The 17,383-nt window shown below is 56.5% G+C and overlaps 1 protein-coding gene across 5 annotated transcripts in view; it reads right to left on the bottom strand.

Annotated features, from left to right (window-relative positions):
- STK24 (serine/threonine kinase 24) overlaps positions 1 to 17,383 on the bottom strand; it is a 92,799-nt gene that overhangs the window by 55,320 nt on the left and 20,096 nt on the right. Inside the window, exon 1 of one of the 5 annotated variants that reach the window (XM_051850522.2) lies at positions 12,518 to 12,538. The exons of 3 other annotated variants lie outside the window; for them this stretch is intronic. In XM_051850522.2, coding sequence (XP_051706482.1) covers positions 12,518 to 12,523 — 6 coding nt within the window. In that variant the 5' untranslated portion in view covers positions 12,524 to 12,538. Of the gene's footprint in view, positions 1 to 6,430; positions 6,680 to 12,517; positions 12,539 to 17,383 lie in introns of those variants that run through there. One more of the 5 variants, XM_070048673.1, reaches the window with a different exon arrangement.

Genomic DNA, 17,383 nt, shown 5'->3' with positions numbered 1-17,383 from the left:
CTCTGGCTCCTGAGAAGCTAAACAGCCCCTGGTTACAAACGAAACCACTGACCTTCATCCATACTTGAAGCCACTGGGTTACAAACGAAACCACTGACCTTCATCCATACTTGAAGCCCCGCTCCACAAACAGCTAGGTGATTTTTCTGAGCTCAGTGGTGGAACCGGGTCTCAAATGTCTTTATGCCAGTGAATGTGCACACTCGGGAAGGCTGAATCCCTACTCCAGACTTGAAGACCCGCCACCAGAGACCCCTGGCTCTGCCGAGACAGTCCACCATTTTCTTCAGTTAAGGTTGTTTTTGCAGCTCTGGGCAGCCCTCAACCAGCTTCCTTGTTTTCAAGCTTGCTAAGTACTCCAGGAGAGAGCACCACTTGGGAGTGTCCCGCTCAACCTGCACAACGGCTGGGGCTGCACCTGCACCCTTCTAACGCAGCTGCTGGGTTCAAGGGTCTCGGGGCACACCAACCACTCACGTCCTCTCTCACGTTGGATGGAATACGAGGAGAGCAGCTGGGAACTGGCAGCCACCTCCTTAGCTCCTTCCCCCGAGACTGAGGCAGGGTGGCCCTCCTTTTCTTCAAGGCCAATCCCGAAAGCTGGGCTTGGAACTCATCACTCTCTCCTCCGCGAGTGGCTCTGCATGTGTCCCGACATCACGCTCGCCCTGCTGGGCCCGGCAGCCTCCTCCTCCACGCTCCCCTCCCGCAGCCGTGCACCTGCCCAGGCCTCCCTGGCCGCTGCAGCATGGCCCTGCTGACTGGTCACCAGCGCTGCAGTGCCATCCTCACGCATAGGTCTTCTCACCCGCGCCTCCCTCCTCCTGCTGACTCCACAGCCCTGCTAGCAGCCCATCTTCTCAGTCACCTTGGCTCCAGAACCATCACACAGACTCCCCCAGGTCAGCCCTTAATACAGGACCCGCACCGGGGTTCCTCCTTGGCCTCCTGCCCCTCCTGCCCAGGGGCAGCAGACAACCTGGCCAACAACGAGGACACTCACCCTTCTCAGTCTTGCCCGAGGGCAGCCCCTGATGAAGAGCTGCCCTCAGGAGACACACACAGCTGGCTCCAGCCCTACCTCGGAGTCTGACCTCCAAGAACCAGTTACGAGCCAGGCACTGTCCCTCAAGCTCAAGGCGAACAGACAGAATCCATCGCCTTTCTTGCTGTTCTAGCCCATCCTCCTGTACCCTGTGGACCGCAACTGCCGGAGTATGGGGAGGGGCTCCTGCTCACCTCCACGCCCATGTGCCTGGGCACAGATGGTCACCCTGGACTTACAGTGAGACAGGATCCCTAACCCAAACTTCCAGAATCTGAAACACGTCTGGCCCCAAGTACTTCAGGTAAGCAGGATATGTACCTCTCAGAGCTACTGAGAGCTGGGAGGGGGAACTAGGCAGCTCTCTTGCTGACAACAGGAAGGACTGCCTCCTGGAACAGGGAATCGTCACCACTCTGGTTCCCAGGAACAGTGCTCTCAACCATCGGTGAGCAGCAGAATCACCCGGCCCTACCCCATGCCTGAGCAGCTCAGTCTGGTGTGGGGTTCAAGGATTAGATGGCGCCCAGGTGACTCTTACCCCAGGACAGGGCTCACCCCTACCACTCACTGCTCAGAGTAGGAATGAGGTGAGGCAGCCCCACCCAGGCCATGCCCATCACCCTCCTTCACCAAATGCCCCACCCCAGGCTCTCCAAGAGTCAAGTGAAAAAAGTTGACAGGAGCCTGCCTTGTTGAAGAGCACAGTGTGGGAGGTGGCCATACACTTCCCCTTGTCCACACCACCCTGCGAATGGGGCACTGGCGCTCCTGCAGGCAGGAACCCCCCTCCCCACCTGGCCAGCCTTGCTCAGTGTTCTGCCCAGTAATACAACATGGCAGACAGGGCGGTCTCGGAGTCCAGACGCCAAGAGGGCCCGCAGAGCTCCCTTCTCAGAACCACAAGACCATAAGGCAAGAACAGAGAACACATGGTGAGAGACCCACGCAGTCACTCCTGGATCCCGGTCCATGCCTGCGGTCACCCAGCCTCAACCGTGCAGCCAGCTGACTGCAGAGAGCCCAGAACCATCCAGTGAACACGCAGAATCGTTAAGACGTGAAAAACCATTAGGTTTGGGTGGATTGCTCACTCCACCAAAACAACTGACACCAAATCGGATACTAGAAGCTGGACGCTGCCCAGGCAAGGCCCTACCAGCACATGCAGGGTGCCTGCACTGCCCCAGGTCCTCCCTCTCTGACAGTGCCTCTCCCTGCACTGCCGCCGCCCACTGAGGTGATGGCTCTCTGCAGTTCATAGCTCCCCAAGCACTCTTGCAGGTAGAGGACAGGGGTCCACGGGACCAGAAGGCAGGCTGGCCGAGCGCTGGCTCCAGAACATAATCCACCCTGTGCCGTGGCTCCGACCAAGAGGCAGGGTCTAACTTTCCAGCCCTGCAGGATGGCTGACCCGCCTGTGATTTCCTGTGATGTCGGTTTTTCAAGGTTGAGCCTTCAGAGACCCCACAGCTTTCTCTTAGGTCCCTTGGAAGGCTGCCATCAACAAGCCCATTGGACAGGCCACACAGAGAAGCACCAAGGCACTAGCCAAACAACTGGCCAGCTGTGCCCAGGGAGCCCAGCCTGGGTACTCCTACTGGTCACAGCTACATGACAAAGCCAGGAATGCTGAGAAATCCCAAGTCACCGTGGTTCTAGGGCGCTGCATTCTCGTGGGACTTGCTGCCCCAACCCTGGGTAACAGAGTTCCACAGAGACCACCGTGACAGAAGCGTGCCCAGGAGAGGGGTGGGCGGCGAGACAGTCTGTACTCCGGGAGCAGGGCTTGCTTTAATAAATTGCCTGGTTTCCTTTCACCTGGTCTGAGCTCAGAAAACAGCAGTCTTCATCTCTGGCTATCTTCCCAGAAGTTCGCCACCTGCACATTTAGTGTGTGCTCACATCTGCGGGCGTGTGCAGTCGTAAAGTGGCTAACAAATGCCCTTGGCAAGAAGGCAGACATGTGCCACAGAGGACAGCAGGGCACTACTCGGAGCAGCCCCTCCCCCCGCGGCCATGCCCTCTGGCTGTGCTTGTTGAAGCCACTCCTGACTACCATGGAAACCAACTTCAGAAAGGAACCTCCAGATCCTCAGGAAAACAGCCAGGCCAGAAGGCACTCCCGAAAGGTCTGTGCCAAAGCCTAGGTTTAGAATCCCCCCAGCCCACCCAGAGCCACAGCCCCAGTAAGGCCAGGACACACCCCCGACGCCCCTCCCAGAGCCACAAGACTGCAAACACCACAGCTTGCTGCTGTCTGAGGCGCAGCTGGAGAGGATCCCCCGGGGAAAGGCAACAAGAAAGGCTGGCTCTGGGGGGGGGGGGAGTGTGAACCCCACTTGCAAGCCGTGGGACCCCAAAAGCTACTTCACATCTAGAAGCCTGCTTCCAACTCTGGGGGAAGAGTCCAGGACAAAAAGAGGTAATCACAATAAAATTTGTATTAAAATAGTCTCTAGGTGAAATGCCACCAAAGGCAGAAATCCAGCCCCAGACACGGAGGTTCCCGACACAGCTGGTGCCAACAGGGAGGTGCTTCGGGGAGGGCAGAAGGCACCTGCCACGGCCAGCACGAGGGGTGAGCAGGGAGGGGGCAGGGCACTGCCGTACCACTGGGGTGGGCTCCTGACAAGAGGGGTTCAGCCGCTGGCCTGCCCTCCGCCACCTTAGGAGCAGCATGGAAGCTCTCAGCAGACACCAGCACCTCGCTCTCAGCGTCTGCAGAGCTGAGAGCAACAAGCTCCTTCATAACTACCCAGCTGCAGAAGTGGATCCAGACAGCACCCAAACAGGCAAGTCCATCACAACCTTCCCACAGCACCAGTCCACCCTCCACGTGGGAAGCACTGGGGTAGTTAGGAGTGCCAGGGAACGGAACGGCACCAGACCTGTGGTGCAGCGGGTAAGGCCACGGCCTGCAGTGCCGGCATCCCACATGGATCCTGGTTCAAGACCCAGCTGCTCCTCTTCTGATCCAGCTCTCTGCTATGGCCGGGGAAAGTAGAAGATGGCCCAAGTGCTTGGGCCCCTGCACCCACATGGGAGACCTGGAAGAAGCTCCTGGCTCCCAGCTGTGGATCAGCCCAGTTCCAGCCATTTGGGAAGTAAACCAGCAGATGGAAGATCTCTATCTGCCCCTTTTTCTGCCTCTATGTAACTCTGCCTTTCAAGTAAATCTTAAAAAAAAAAAAAAAAAAAAAAAAAAAAAAGCGTTAGGAAGTGACGACTGCCCTTCTCACTCCGGGACAGCCTCATCACTCTCACACCACTGGACCATCTGCCCTTTAAGTTTTAGTAGGCTAAATTCTGAGACATCCTTCATACTCATACTTTCTCTGGCTTATTTTTAATTATAAGATTTAGGGAAACCTAGACAATTACTACACTTAATCAAAGTTAAGGTCAGGACGCTTAATAACTGAACAAAACAGAATATATACACTTCCCCTGGGTGAACCTGAACTTGAGCTCTCACGGCCTCCCCAAGGCACCTGTGAAAATGTCACGTGGCCTTGAGGACCCAGGGAAGAGCTGGACTCCCAGCATCATACAGGGCTAGAGTAATCGGCGACTGTGCCAGCACCAGCACCAGCCACACAGCAGGGCGATCTCATGAAGGCTGTCCCCAGGGTCACCGCCCTCCAGCACTCCACACAAAGCCACCTGCAGAGAATGGGTCATAGCTCAAACACAGGCTCCAGGAAAAACATCATCTACATTCAACTCAGAGGCTAAGAAATGGACTTGAGGAAACTTTTCAATTGGCCAAATTCTTGTGTAAGATGTGTTCCCTCCACTTGTCCTTCTAACCCTGGTCTACTCTGCTGAACACAGAAATGAGCCCTCTAATTTTCAAATAGTTATTCCAAATGGCGAACCACTCATTACCAGCAGCAATACCCACACCCAGACAAGAAGGCAAGGAACTGTAACAGGAGTCGACGAAAATCAAAAGGCAAACCTTCCCGCCTCATTCTCACAGCCATGACAGTCTCCTCCCGTCACTGTGAACCCACGCAGGGCAGGAGAGGCTGGAGCAGTCACCCGGCAGGCAGGCTCTGGCATGTGGCAGACACGGAAGGGGAATGGCCACGGCGAGGCCCTCATGGGATGGGACGTGTCATCCAGAGCTGTATCTCAGGCGAAATCCCCCACCCCACCCCCATCTGCACTGTGCCTATGTCCATGAAGCCATCCATAGAACTTTACCATCACAGTTCCCAAGTCTTGGCCAGGACCCCACTCCCCCATCCCCCCACCCCCTGGCAGAGGCACACAACCAAAGTTGCTTCAAAGACAAAGAAGTAGGGGCTAGTGTCACAGCACAGCAGGTAAGGCCATTGCCTGCAATGTCAGCCCCAGTATAGGCACCAATGCATGTCCCCGCTGCTCAGCGTCCAATCCACACCTCAGAAAAGCAGAAGATGGCTCAAGTGCTTGGGCCCCTGCCACCCATGTGGGAGACACAGATGAAGCTCCTGGCTCCCAGCTTCAGCCCAGCCCAGAGTTGGCCATTGCAGTCATCTGGGGAGTGAACCAGCGAATGGAAGATATCATTTTCAAAATAAATAAATAAATCTTTATTTAAAATACAAGACAAAGAATTACAGAAAAAGAAAAGCAACCTAATAAAACAGAAGAAAAAACTCTAAGTGTATCCACATAATGTGATATTTTTAACCTTAAAAATGCTCATTACAACATGGACTTGAGGATAACCGCAGAATGCAGGAGTCAAGGACCCTTTAGACCCCTCCTGCGCCTGTGCAGTGGTCACGTGCGAGATTCGAGCCACCTCTTCTGCTCCCCTTTCTCATCTGTAAAGTGGGGTAGACAGAAGCACTTTGTTCTTAGCTGAGTCAGATTCCCCACATAAAACTCCCACAGGGCTGCCTACCCCGTGAGTGTGTCGCAGGGGAAATGCTCGTGTCACACTGAACGCTCACACCAAGATAACACCAAGGTAAGAATCGTACACACACACACACACACACACACACACTATACCTACAGAGTGACGAACAAGGACAAAGTGTCTGCTCACAGAACTAAGACGGAGAGAAAACAAGACAAAATTCAAATGTATGTAACCACAGCACTGGGGCAGGGCTGGCCACAGCCAGGTCACCTGCGCCTCCCAACCTGATCAAGGGCAAAAAGCAAGCGGAAGTGCTCTAGGGCTGGCATCCCCGTCGAGATTACAGCACGGAGCAGCCAGGTGGGAGCCCACGTCCTCACCGGCCAGTCTCACCCCCAGCTGCACGAACGCAAGGTCACACAGACAGCCCGAAGCCAGGGCCAGTACAGCACAGCCTGTGACTGTCTTCACACTGAAGCCAACAGCAAGGGCACGGGGACTCACCCCACCACCACTGTCGTTACCTCTGTCCAGCCGCCTTCAAGTGGACTACACTCGAGGGAGCCAGAGAGATCATCAGAGACGCCTTCTCCATCCAGATGCTGGTCCCACCCTCCCCGAGAGACCCAAGCTGAGCGTCTGCAGTCGCTCCCACCCAGGGCGGAGGCAAGCCTGGTGCTCTCGGCCCCGGCTGGCAGAGGGGCAGAAGCAGCCACTTCAGACCGGCCTAGAGGGCTCTGGGGCTCTGAGCAGAACATCACAGGGTCAGGCTCCTGCTTCCCACCCCAGGTGGACAGTGAGTCTGGAGCTCGGGGTCCACAGCCATGCATTACTTCATACTCCCTCGGGAGAATTCACGAATGCAGTACTGCAGATTTTTAAACCTGAACAGCACTTGCTGTGTTCTTCTGACCAAGTCTGGCAGTGACAAATGCACACGGCATTACTAACTGACTCCCAGAGTTACTCAGCTTCAACACACCACTCGCACAGTCAACCCACGAGAAACACCAAGAAGCAGTCTGCATCTGCCATGGCTGACGCGTGGCCCTTCTTGGTCCTCCCCCCGCAGCAGCAGAGGACAGCCCTGGCGTTCAGGGAAGGTGCCGGGTGGCAGGCACATCACCCCCTCCCTGCTTCTGAACTTGGCAAACATCCCGACGAATCACAGGACTCGCTCCTCCTGCAACTGAACTCAGCCTCGGAATCCTCTTATCCCTCACCCCAGGCAGCCCCACTGATGAGCTGCCGGGCACACAGGGGTCACCTGTCTGCAGCCTGGCCCGGTCCCCCCACCAGAAAGCCCAGGCTGGCTGTTCCCCAGCGTCAGCAGCGCGACTCCCTACCACTTCCAAAGCGGGAAACCTCTGACCCCTAACTCCTCTCTCACCCCAAGACTCTAGCTGTGCCTGTCATTCTTGCCAAGTCTCTGCCCACGATGCCCCGGGCTGCCCCACCCAGCCTCCACCTGGCTCCAGTCCCTGCCCTCCCGCTGCCTCCGCAGCTGAGCCACTTCAAGGCTGGCCCAGGCCCAGGACAGACTGGATCTCCCTCGGCGCTCAGGGCTTCCCTTTGCTGGGGCCGAGACAGGTCACGCTGTGCTTGAGGGTAAACCTGAGCGTCTTCCCAGTCAGCCAGCCTCCCGATATAAGGTTATACATCCTTATATAACGCACGGTGACCCGATGAGAGCCTTGGAGAACACCTCTGTGTCATGACGTGAAGCTCTCCAACAAGACCTGCTACACAGCAAGCACTTGGAAAACGAGAACTGCTTTTGCTGGTGCAGCTATTTCGGGTGCAGTTAATTAGCTAATCTTCCTGACAACAGTTGGTCAGAAGCCAGTTATTTCTTAGAGGTCTTTCCTAGGAGTTGGAACCAGAACTCAATTCCAACCTGCCTAACTCACCAACCAGTACATTTCCCACTATGCTTCCTTAAAAGCAACCAAGACCTGGAGACTTTCCTTCGGGAAGGACAAAGCCCGTGCTCACCCTCAGCGAGAAGGAAACTGCTGCACAACCTGAAAGACTCACCTGCTGCAGACTGCTGAGCCCTAATAAGCCCGAGCAGGAGGGCCCACAGGCCCCTGAGGGCAGGCAGGGAATCAGGGTTGTATTTTAACTGGTGGCTTCCAGAAGAACCTGTAGGCTCCAGTGCCATGACCCAACCCTGAACTACAAGCCTCTGAGTCTAGGGTGCTAGCAGCATAAATGAAAGCACAGAGACTGGGCCTTCCTCCTGCACGCCCAGAGCTGCCCCAGCCCCAGCAGGTGCTCACCGTGCAGGTAGTGCTTACCTCACAGGCTGCCAGGGGGTCAAAGCTGCCTTTAGCAAAAAGCAGAGTGAGCTTCCTGACAAACTCATGGCCGGCGACTGCCACCTTCCCACGGCTGGAGTGAACTTCCCATAGCACACGGAAAAGCACTGCCTACTCAGCACATGCCACATAACAACCCAGCACAGGCCCTGAGAGCAAAAACTAACGGAGTTTTAGGTACAGCTAAACCTTATGCCGACTTCCTATTAACCAATTATTTTGCTGATTTGAGTCCTGGCTGCTCCACTTCCAATCCAGCTCTCTGCTATGGCCTGGGAAAGCAGTAGAAGATGGCCTAAGTCCTTGGGCCCCTGCACCTGCGTGGGAGACCCAGAAGCAGCTCCTGGTTTGGTTCAGCTCAGCCCCAGCCACTGAGGCCATTTGAGAAGTGACCCAGGGCATAAGACCTTCCTCTGTCTTTCTGTCTGTAACTCTACCTTTCAAATAAATAAATAATTTTTTTAAAAAAATTAAAAATTAGAGAAAAATTGCCATACTGCAGCACTTAGGTAAATTTATTGCCCACGGCCTTGATAGTACCTGATGCGCGCTGTGCGCGCACACACACACACACACACACACGTGCGGCGCACGCACACACCCCACCCTGGGAAGCCAGTGAACTGAAGCTCCAGAGCTGAGGTCACAGTTCTGGGGAAAGTGACCCTGGAGAGAACAAGGCTGGGCAGGCCACATGGCCCCCCCGGGCAGCACTGATGCCCAGGAGGGCCAGTCCGGGTAGGGGGCTCTCCAGACTCATCTGATGTCTTGTTTCTCCTTGGCACGGCAGAGTGAACAACGGGCTCTTGGGCTCCCTGAGTCTGCTGCCAGCCTGCACAGTGCCAAACACACCTGGCCTCTTGCCCACCATTGCAACCATGGCTCCCTGACCACACAAGGCTTGGGGCGGGGAGGCAGGGACCAGGAGCTGGACTTCCCCTCAGCACAGCCTCGGGGGCCAAGTGCCACCAACAGGAACAGACGTTATCTCACCCACGAGAAATAGAAAGTGTCGCCCAGAGTGCTCTTCTCCCCAGCGGGACACCCGGGTCTGACAAGCCCAGGCTTCACACAGGCCCGGCAGGCCCCGGCCAGGCCAGCCCCTGGTGGCTGTGCCGCACCCCACCACAGAGGGACCACACGGGAGCTTCAGGGGCCACAGTCTTATTGTCCACGATCTTTCAGAAATTTAAAAATCATTCTTGGCTCACGGGCAGGCGAGAGCAGCACTTAGCTTAGACCGTCTGGACCACAGGCTAACCTTCTGTCTCTAGCCTGCCGAGCTAGTAACAGCCCAGCCTGACTCCACCGAGGGACCCAGAGCCGAGTCCCAGGGCGGCTACTGTGACCTCAGCAACACGTCTCCTGCCTCTTTCAGACCTGGGGACCCCTCTCTCCGCCTACGCGCTTCCAGGCTCTCTCCTGTCCCCAGCTGTGCAGCAGGGAAGGAAAGAAACAAGACCGCACAAGCACCCGGAACACTGTGCCACGGGCTCTCTTCATCAACTCCTCACCCAGCCCTGCAGACGCTACTGTCGCAGAGGGGCAGACAGAGGCTCACCCAGGCAGCAGAGCCAGGGCGCTGGCACTCGGCGCCTTTCCCCTGAGGCCAGCGTCCCTCCTACCCCTTCCCCGCGTCTGCCAAGGACACTCGTTTTTACAGTCCCTGGACGGTGGCCCTCCCAGCAGGCTCAGACAGTGAGTAACACCCTCCATAACACACGACCCACAGTGTCCCAGCTAGAGGGGATGTTCCCACCCTGAACTGGCCCTAGCCTCAGGTCCGCCCCAACACGCACATTTCCAACAGCACAGCGCCCGCCATGCAGGAGCCATGGGATGCCAGCTGACCCCAACAGTGCGTGGGGCAAGTCAAAGCCAGCAGCCTCATAGAGCCTCCATGTGAAGGGGCGACTCATGACGTCCGCCTGCAGGGGGACAGCCCACTATAGGGCGGGACACTCCTGCTCTTCACGGCTGCCCGCACCTCCACCTGCTGGACCCCGGCAGGTCACCCCATCTCTCTGCCTTGGCCGCCTCTTCTATGGGGGAGGGGGGGTCACTGCACAGTGGGGAGGACAGCAGAAGCAATCAGGTGCCCGGCTGTGTGGCTAACCAGCGTCTCACTCCCCTACCCCTCGTTTCAGGGTCAGCATGAGGTCAGAGCCAGCTGGTCCTGGACGTGGCTCCCTGCCAGTGTTAACTGACACTTGCTCTCTGCTGCCCTTCATCAATGCCACTAATCCACAGGAACCTCGTCAAATCCTCATCTCTTCCAGAACTTTCTTCCTGAGGACCACACTGGACTTCCGGTGCAGTGCTGCTCTAAAGCCGGCCTTCCTGGAGCAGCAGCTTGCCTGCACCTCACACTGCTCCCCGGCTCCCCTTGGGGGGGGGGCTCTTAGCTCCTCCAGTCCCTCACTGCTCACAGGAGCATGCCACACCCCTGCAACAAAGCACCCTGGTGGAGCGCCAGCTCAGCCCCGCCATCACCCCTTCCCCACACTCAGCCGTGGGGCCCCCTTCTTGCTCCTGAGGGCAGGGAACGTCCTCCTCACTGCAGGAAGCACAGAGGGGACACTACTTTCTTGGGCCCTCCCAACACCCATCATGACTTCTGGGAACAGGATTAACAGCAGGCCGGCACAGCTGAGCAGAGGCCTGGCTGCCACTGTTCAGGGATGCGGCTGCTGCCCACCTGGGCCACCTGCTGTTCTCCCCCTGGCTGCACTGATACAGTGACACCAGCGTTATAGAGAAGCATGAGGACAGATATTAAAACCGCACGCTGTGGCCGGCGCTGCAGCTCACTAGGCTAATCCTCCACCTGCGGCACCGGCACACCGGGTTCTAGTCCCGGTCGGGGCGCTGGATTCTGTCCCAGTTGCCCCTCTTCCAGGCCAGCTCTCTGCTACAGCCCGGGAGGGCAGTGGAGGATGGCCCAAGTCCTTGGGCCCTGCACCCACATGGGAGACCAGGAGAAGCGCCTGGCTCCTGGCTTCGGATCAGCGCGATGCACGGGCCGGAGCGCGCAGGCCGCAGCAGCCATTGGAGGGTGAACCAACGGCAAAAGGAAGACCTTTCTCTGTCTCTCTCACTGTCCACTCTGCCAGTCCAAAAAAAAAAAAAAACAAACAAACGCATGCTGCCCCTTCCCATATTAAACTAAGCTACCAGTGAGACTACGGGAAGACAAAAAGCAAGTATTTTCTCATCAGTGCTCCTACAGGCTTCGGCAATGATACCAGACTAGAAAACATACAGACCGTACAGCACTGGAGGTGGCCCGAGGCCCACGCCGCGGTGAGGACTGGCTCCGCGGGTTCTCAGCCGCCCCACAGGACTCACAGGGCACCCAGTAACAGACGGCACCACAGTCACACAAACGGTGCCTTCCTCAGCTTCTGGGGGGCTAAAAAGATGCAGCCGCTTCGGAAAGTGGCAACCCCACGTCAACACAGAGCTGCCAGAGGACCCAGCGATCACACTCCCCGGAGACTGGAAACACCCCTACAGACACACACTCGGTGCACACTCCCTGGAGACCTGGAAACACCCCTACAGACACACACTCTGTGCACACTCCACGGAGACTGAAAACACCCCTACACACAGACACACACTCTGTGCACACTCCCCGGAGACTGGAAACACCCCTATATACACTCTGTGCACACTCCCCGGAGACTGGAAACACCCCTATATACACTCTGTGCACACTCCCCGGAAACTGGAAACACCCCTACACACAGACACACACTCTGCACACTCCCTGGAGAACTGGAAACACCCCTACAGACACACACTCTGTACACACTCCACGGAGACTGAAAACACCCCTACAGACACATACTCTGTGCACACTCCCCAGAGACCTGGAAACACCCCTACAGACACATACCCTGTGCACACTCCCCAGAGACCTGGAAACACCCCTACAGACACATACCCTGTGCACACTCCCCGGAGACCTGGAAACACCCCTACACACAGACACACACCCTGCGAACACTCCCCGGAGACTGAAAACACCCCTACACACAGACACACACTCTGTGCACACTCCCCGGAGACTGGAAACACCCCTATATACACTCTGTGCACACTCCCTGGAGACCTGGAAATACCCCTACACACAGACACACACTCTGTGCACCCTCCCTGGAGAACTGAAAGCACCCCTACACACAAAGACTCACACTCTGTCCACGGCAGCTTGCTCACGATCGGCACTAAAAATCACTTAACTGTACCCGGAGAGGAGTCAATTTCATGATATGTAAAACACACCTCCATTTAAAAGATGGAGTGAATTTCATGATCCGTAGCATATGCCTCCATAAAGCCGTTTAACAGAAAAACACAGGCGGCCATCTTTGTACACCTCTTTTCCCCAGACTGCCAGTGCTCCAGAACCAAGGCTCCGTCAGCACACCTCACCCACGGGGCAGAGTGAGGGCTCAGAGGCCCCGTGGACGAAGGCAGAACAAAGGAAGGAAGGCAGCTCTGTCCTACTCCACGGCTCCAAGGTTTACCCTGTCCCACTCTTGTCCGAAGGCCCTAAGAGCTAACAGCCAGCGAAGGCCACAACGCACTTGGCCATGGGGCTTCAACTTGGAGCCTGACTGTACAGCATCTGCCTCCATCCTGGGCTTAAAAAGAAATATGCTGCCCTATTAGTATTAACTTACTTTTATTATTTATTAATATTATTTAACATTACACAAACCCTGGCACCGTGACGAGCAAGGACCACGGTGTACGTATCAGGTCCAGAAAGGGGGAGATCAGGACCACATTTACAAGAAACCATGACTTCTCTCAGAAGATGGCTGGTATCGTTCACTCAGAAGCTGCCCATGTAGAAAGCGTCAGAGACGCTGGCCCTGGATAACTCAATCATTTTAGCCTCAGCTCCTGGCAGACAAGGAAGCTAGCGCACAGGTGGGTGAGCTGCTGGGACCACAGAGCAGACGCGGCTAGGGCGAGACCTGCCCCCTCTGCCGCGACGGCCGGCGCCCTCCACCGTGAGGCAGTGTATCTTCTGGGGGAGGCCCACGTGTCGTGGGCCCTGGTACCTGTGTGCAAGGTGGTTCCTACTCACTCCTTCATTAACACTGCCACAACCCTGGCTGGGAAAATAAAACCTGGCGTCCCAAAGCAAGGTGGCTCATGGTAACAGGCGGGGTCTGTTTCACACGCTGTCAGCACCACCTGGGAGACGGAAGGATGCATGAGCACGCAGGGCTGGCGAGGTAGGGGCGCACACAGCAGTTCCCTAGGATCCAGACGGGTGCCCCTGTAGGCCGTCTACAGCGTCCGTACAGCGTTCCTCGTCCCCGCTCAGAGACCAAGGCCATTCCACCAACTGCTTATCTGGGGGCGGATACCCAGCTCCCGTGACTCCAGTACCTTCCCGGCCCTACATCCCACAGCCCCAGTGCTGACTGGCACCTGAGCCGTTTCAAAGTATTTTAGGCAGGGATTTAAACAGGTGGCCTCTGGGACGGTGTGCGGCCCCACATAAACAGGCTGAGTAAAGGCTGCTGGGCCAGCCCTGTCACCTGTGAGGTAGAGGACAAAGGACTGACACAAACACTGCACCCGCACTTCGCACAGTCTCCTCCCCATGAGCAGCCCTGGGGTTCAACTTCACTGGCAAGAGGATCCCGCAGGCCCACACGGCACCCGCTGCTTTCCAGACCAACACCCTATACACAGCTTCTGGGCTCCAGTTCCAGGGACAGGCAGGTTACAGACCCCTCATCTGAGCACCCACAGCTCTCCGTAGTGAAGCCCCCTCTCCAGGGCGGGGCGGCAAGGCGCGGCAAAGCCAGGCGGAGGCAGCCGGAGCACGCAGGGTGTCCCTCTCAGCACCGCCTCCTCTGCCTACAGGCCCAGGTGTCCATGCTCACTGAGGAAGGACAACATTTTGTTTTGTTTTGTTGAAGTTTTATTCTTTATCTGAAAGAGCTACACAGAGAAGGAGAAGGAGAAGCAGACGGGGGCGGGGGGGTGTCTTCCATCCTCTGGTTCACTTCCCCACTGGCCACAATGGCCGGAGCTTCACCAATCCAGAGCCAGGAGCCAGGAGCTTCCTCCAGGTCTCCCACGTGGATGCAGGGCCCCAAGGACTTGGGCCATCCTCCACAGCTAGGAGAGCTGGATCAGAGTGGAGCTGCCAGGACTCGAACCAGCGTCCATATAGGATGCCAGCACTGCAGGCAGCTTTACCTACTACGCCAGATCGCTGGCCCCAACAACTGGGTTTTAATTCAGACCCCATACTTTCAAACTCAATGGCTCAGACACACAAGCTGACAGGAATGGGTGTTTCTGGAGATAAAGGACAGAGAACAAAGCCTCAGCCTCCCCCACCCCCCCAGCATGGAAGGAAAGCCCCCCATGGAAGCCAGCCTGGGCCACACAGTGCCAGAAGCGGGGAGGGGGGCCTGGCTGCACGTGATGGGCCAGGACACACCACCAACAACCAAATCCCTCCCCACCCAAGTACCCAGTGGGGCTGTTTCTTTCCCAAAAGAGAAAACTAGACACAGACGAAGGCCGCAGCATGCCCGCCTCCCTGGCAGCACTGCCCAGGAGCGTTCACACGTGGAACTGCAGCTCTCACAATTAGGCAGGCACCGCCAAGGGGCCCAGCTCACATGTAGAAACCACAGGCGCAGAACGTTCCAGAAGCAAGAAGCAACACTGGCCTGCAGGCACCAACGCAGCCATCATCAACCCATGCTCACACACACTGCACTTCCCGAGGGGCGTGCAGCCACTCTCAGGATAGCCTGGTCCCCGGGGGCAGAGGCACACCCTCATTCATGATGGGGTGCATGTGGCTGAGGAGCCCCGGAGAGACAGCGCAGGGAATGAAGTTGCCCCGGCACCTCTGCCGGCCCCTAGGGCCCACACTGGACCTGGTGGAACATGGACCCCCCTGGACAGTGAGGGAGGAAATGCCAGCCCCGCCCCCAAAGTGTGACGTCCAAAGACACTGCAGAAACCACGGACCAAAGTGCTGCAGCGCCTGCCCGTGGTGTCTCCTTCAGGTCACTGCTGCTCAGCACTCGTTCCGTTCTCCAGGAGGAACCTGGGACGCAGGAGTGAAGTGGGGCAAGGCTGGGCCACAGCTGGAGGGTGGGCAGCGGGGGCCATGGGCCCAGCAAGGCCCTGCCGGCAGGGAAGGGGCACACGAACTTCCTGACCGACGCCAGAGCACGAGCACGAGCACGAGCACGAGCACTACCACTACCACGCAGTCACGGGAATCGGGAGGTTCTGCCAGCCACGTGAATCAGGGCCACGTGAACCACGTGCTATGCAGCAGCTATTTCACATCGGGGCCCTGCCTGACCCCAGTCTCGGTGAGACCAGCCCACCTGGCAAGTGGAATAATCCAGCTCTAATGGAAAAACACCTAGGAGACCTCCAGTCACAGCCATTGTCTTCTGATCCACACTGAAACTAACAGAAAAACAAGAGTGAGGAATGCGGAGAAAAGCCCACTACAATACAACCAAGACAGGGTTCCAGCCCCAAAGCACAGGCGACAGAGGCAGCTGCCCAGTCGCGAGACCCCGAGCGCGTACAAACCCACTCCAGGCCCAGGCTAGGGCAGACCTCTCTGTAGGAATGTGGGGGCCGTCCCTGGGGTTTGGGGTCCCAGCTCCATACCACACATCCCAGCTAGGCCTGGCTGAAGCCTCGTGGAAGACAGAGGAAAGCTCCGCCCCCTGACCAGAGACAGCAGAGCCTCTTATCCCTTGGCCAAACCGGTGAGGGACTCACTGGGGGGTCCCACACCCTCCCCCTGGGTCATCTACTCAGGGAGTGGACAGCCAGTGGAGGCACCCCCCAACAGGGGTCACTTTGAGGTGAGTATGTCCCCAGGCATTCAGAGGTGAGAGCTGCCCCAGCGGCTTCACAGCGGCTCAGAAGCACAGACAGGCGGAGACATCTGGGAAAGCAGAAGGGACAGGAAAGAATAGCAGCCACTGGGAAGCATCCCATCAGAATTCCCAGGGAGAGGAAAAGTCCATCTCACCTCTCAGACTGAAGTGTTAACACAGCTGGAGATGAAGACAATAAAAATCATTACCAGAAAAACATCACATTAGAAAGAGACACTGCTGAAAACAATGACATCAAGAAAAGTGACAGGTGGGCAATTGGCACCGAGTTTAAGACACCACTTGGGACCCCCTGCATCCTACTCTGGAGTGCCTAGTTCAATCCCAGCTCTGCTTCCCATCCAGCTGCCTGCTAACATGCACCCTGGGAGGCAGCAGGTGATGGATGAAGTTCTTGGTTCCCTGCCTCCCACATGAGAGCCAGACTGAGTTCCAGGCTCTTGGCTTTGGCCTGGCCCAGCCCTGGCTGTCGTATGCACCTGGGAAGAGAAGGAGCAGATGGAAGATCTCTCTCTGCCTTTCAAATAAAGTGAAGATAAATTAAAATTTTTAAAAAAGAGAACACAGGGGCTGGTGTTGTGGCATAGCAGGTAAAGCTGCCGCCTGCAACCCAAGCATCCCATGTGGGCACTGGTTCCTGTCCCGCCTGACTCCACTTTCGATTCAACTCCCTGCTGACGGCCTGGGAAAGCAGCGGAAGATGGCTCAAGGGTGTGGGCCCCTGGCACCCACATGGGAGAACAGGATGCTGCTGACTTCAGCCTGGCTGAGACCTGACCTTTGAGGCCATTTGGAGAGTGAACCAGCGGATGGAAGATCTCTCTCTCTCCCTCTGTAACTCTTTAAATAAACCTTTAAAAAAAGCTCATGTAAACATATATACATATAAAAAAGATGATACAAAAGCAAGAGAGTGTACATACACCTCTCTACTGTACCTGAAAATGAAAGGAAAACTCCCACCTGGAGGAATTCAAGGAAAGTGAAAACACTCATGCATGCAACTTGCCGCAGTATTTGAAAGCTGGGAGCTCCCTACGCAGTCATCAATGCAGGACTCATCACAGGAACTGGTTCCACTGTAACCGGAGGAGGGAGTGGGTTCACTCAGACATACGCAAAGAAAACACTGAAATCCTAACAGCTTCCTCATCCCTGCTTCCTCCTTATCTGTCCTACCTTGTTCCAGGCACAATGAGCCCATTTTACACACGTGAGCTCTGGGAAAAGCAGA

The sequence above is a fragment of the Oryctolagus cuniculus genome, chromosome 9 (assembly GCF_964237555.1).
Source record: "Oryctolagus cuniculus chromosome 9, mOryCun1.1, whole genome shotgun sequence".
Lineage (NCBI taxonomy): Eukaryota > Metazoa > Chordata > Mammalia > Lagomorpha > Leporidae > Oryctolagus > Oryctolagus cuniculus.
Note: the sequence above shows the minus strand (reverse complement) of the source record. Positions and strands in the feature narration are given on the sequence as shown.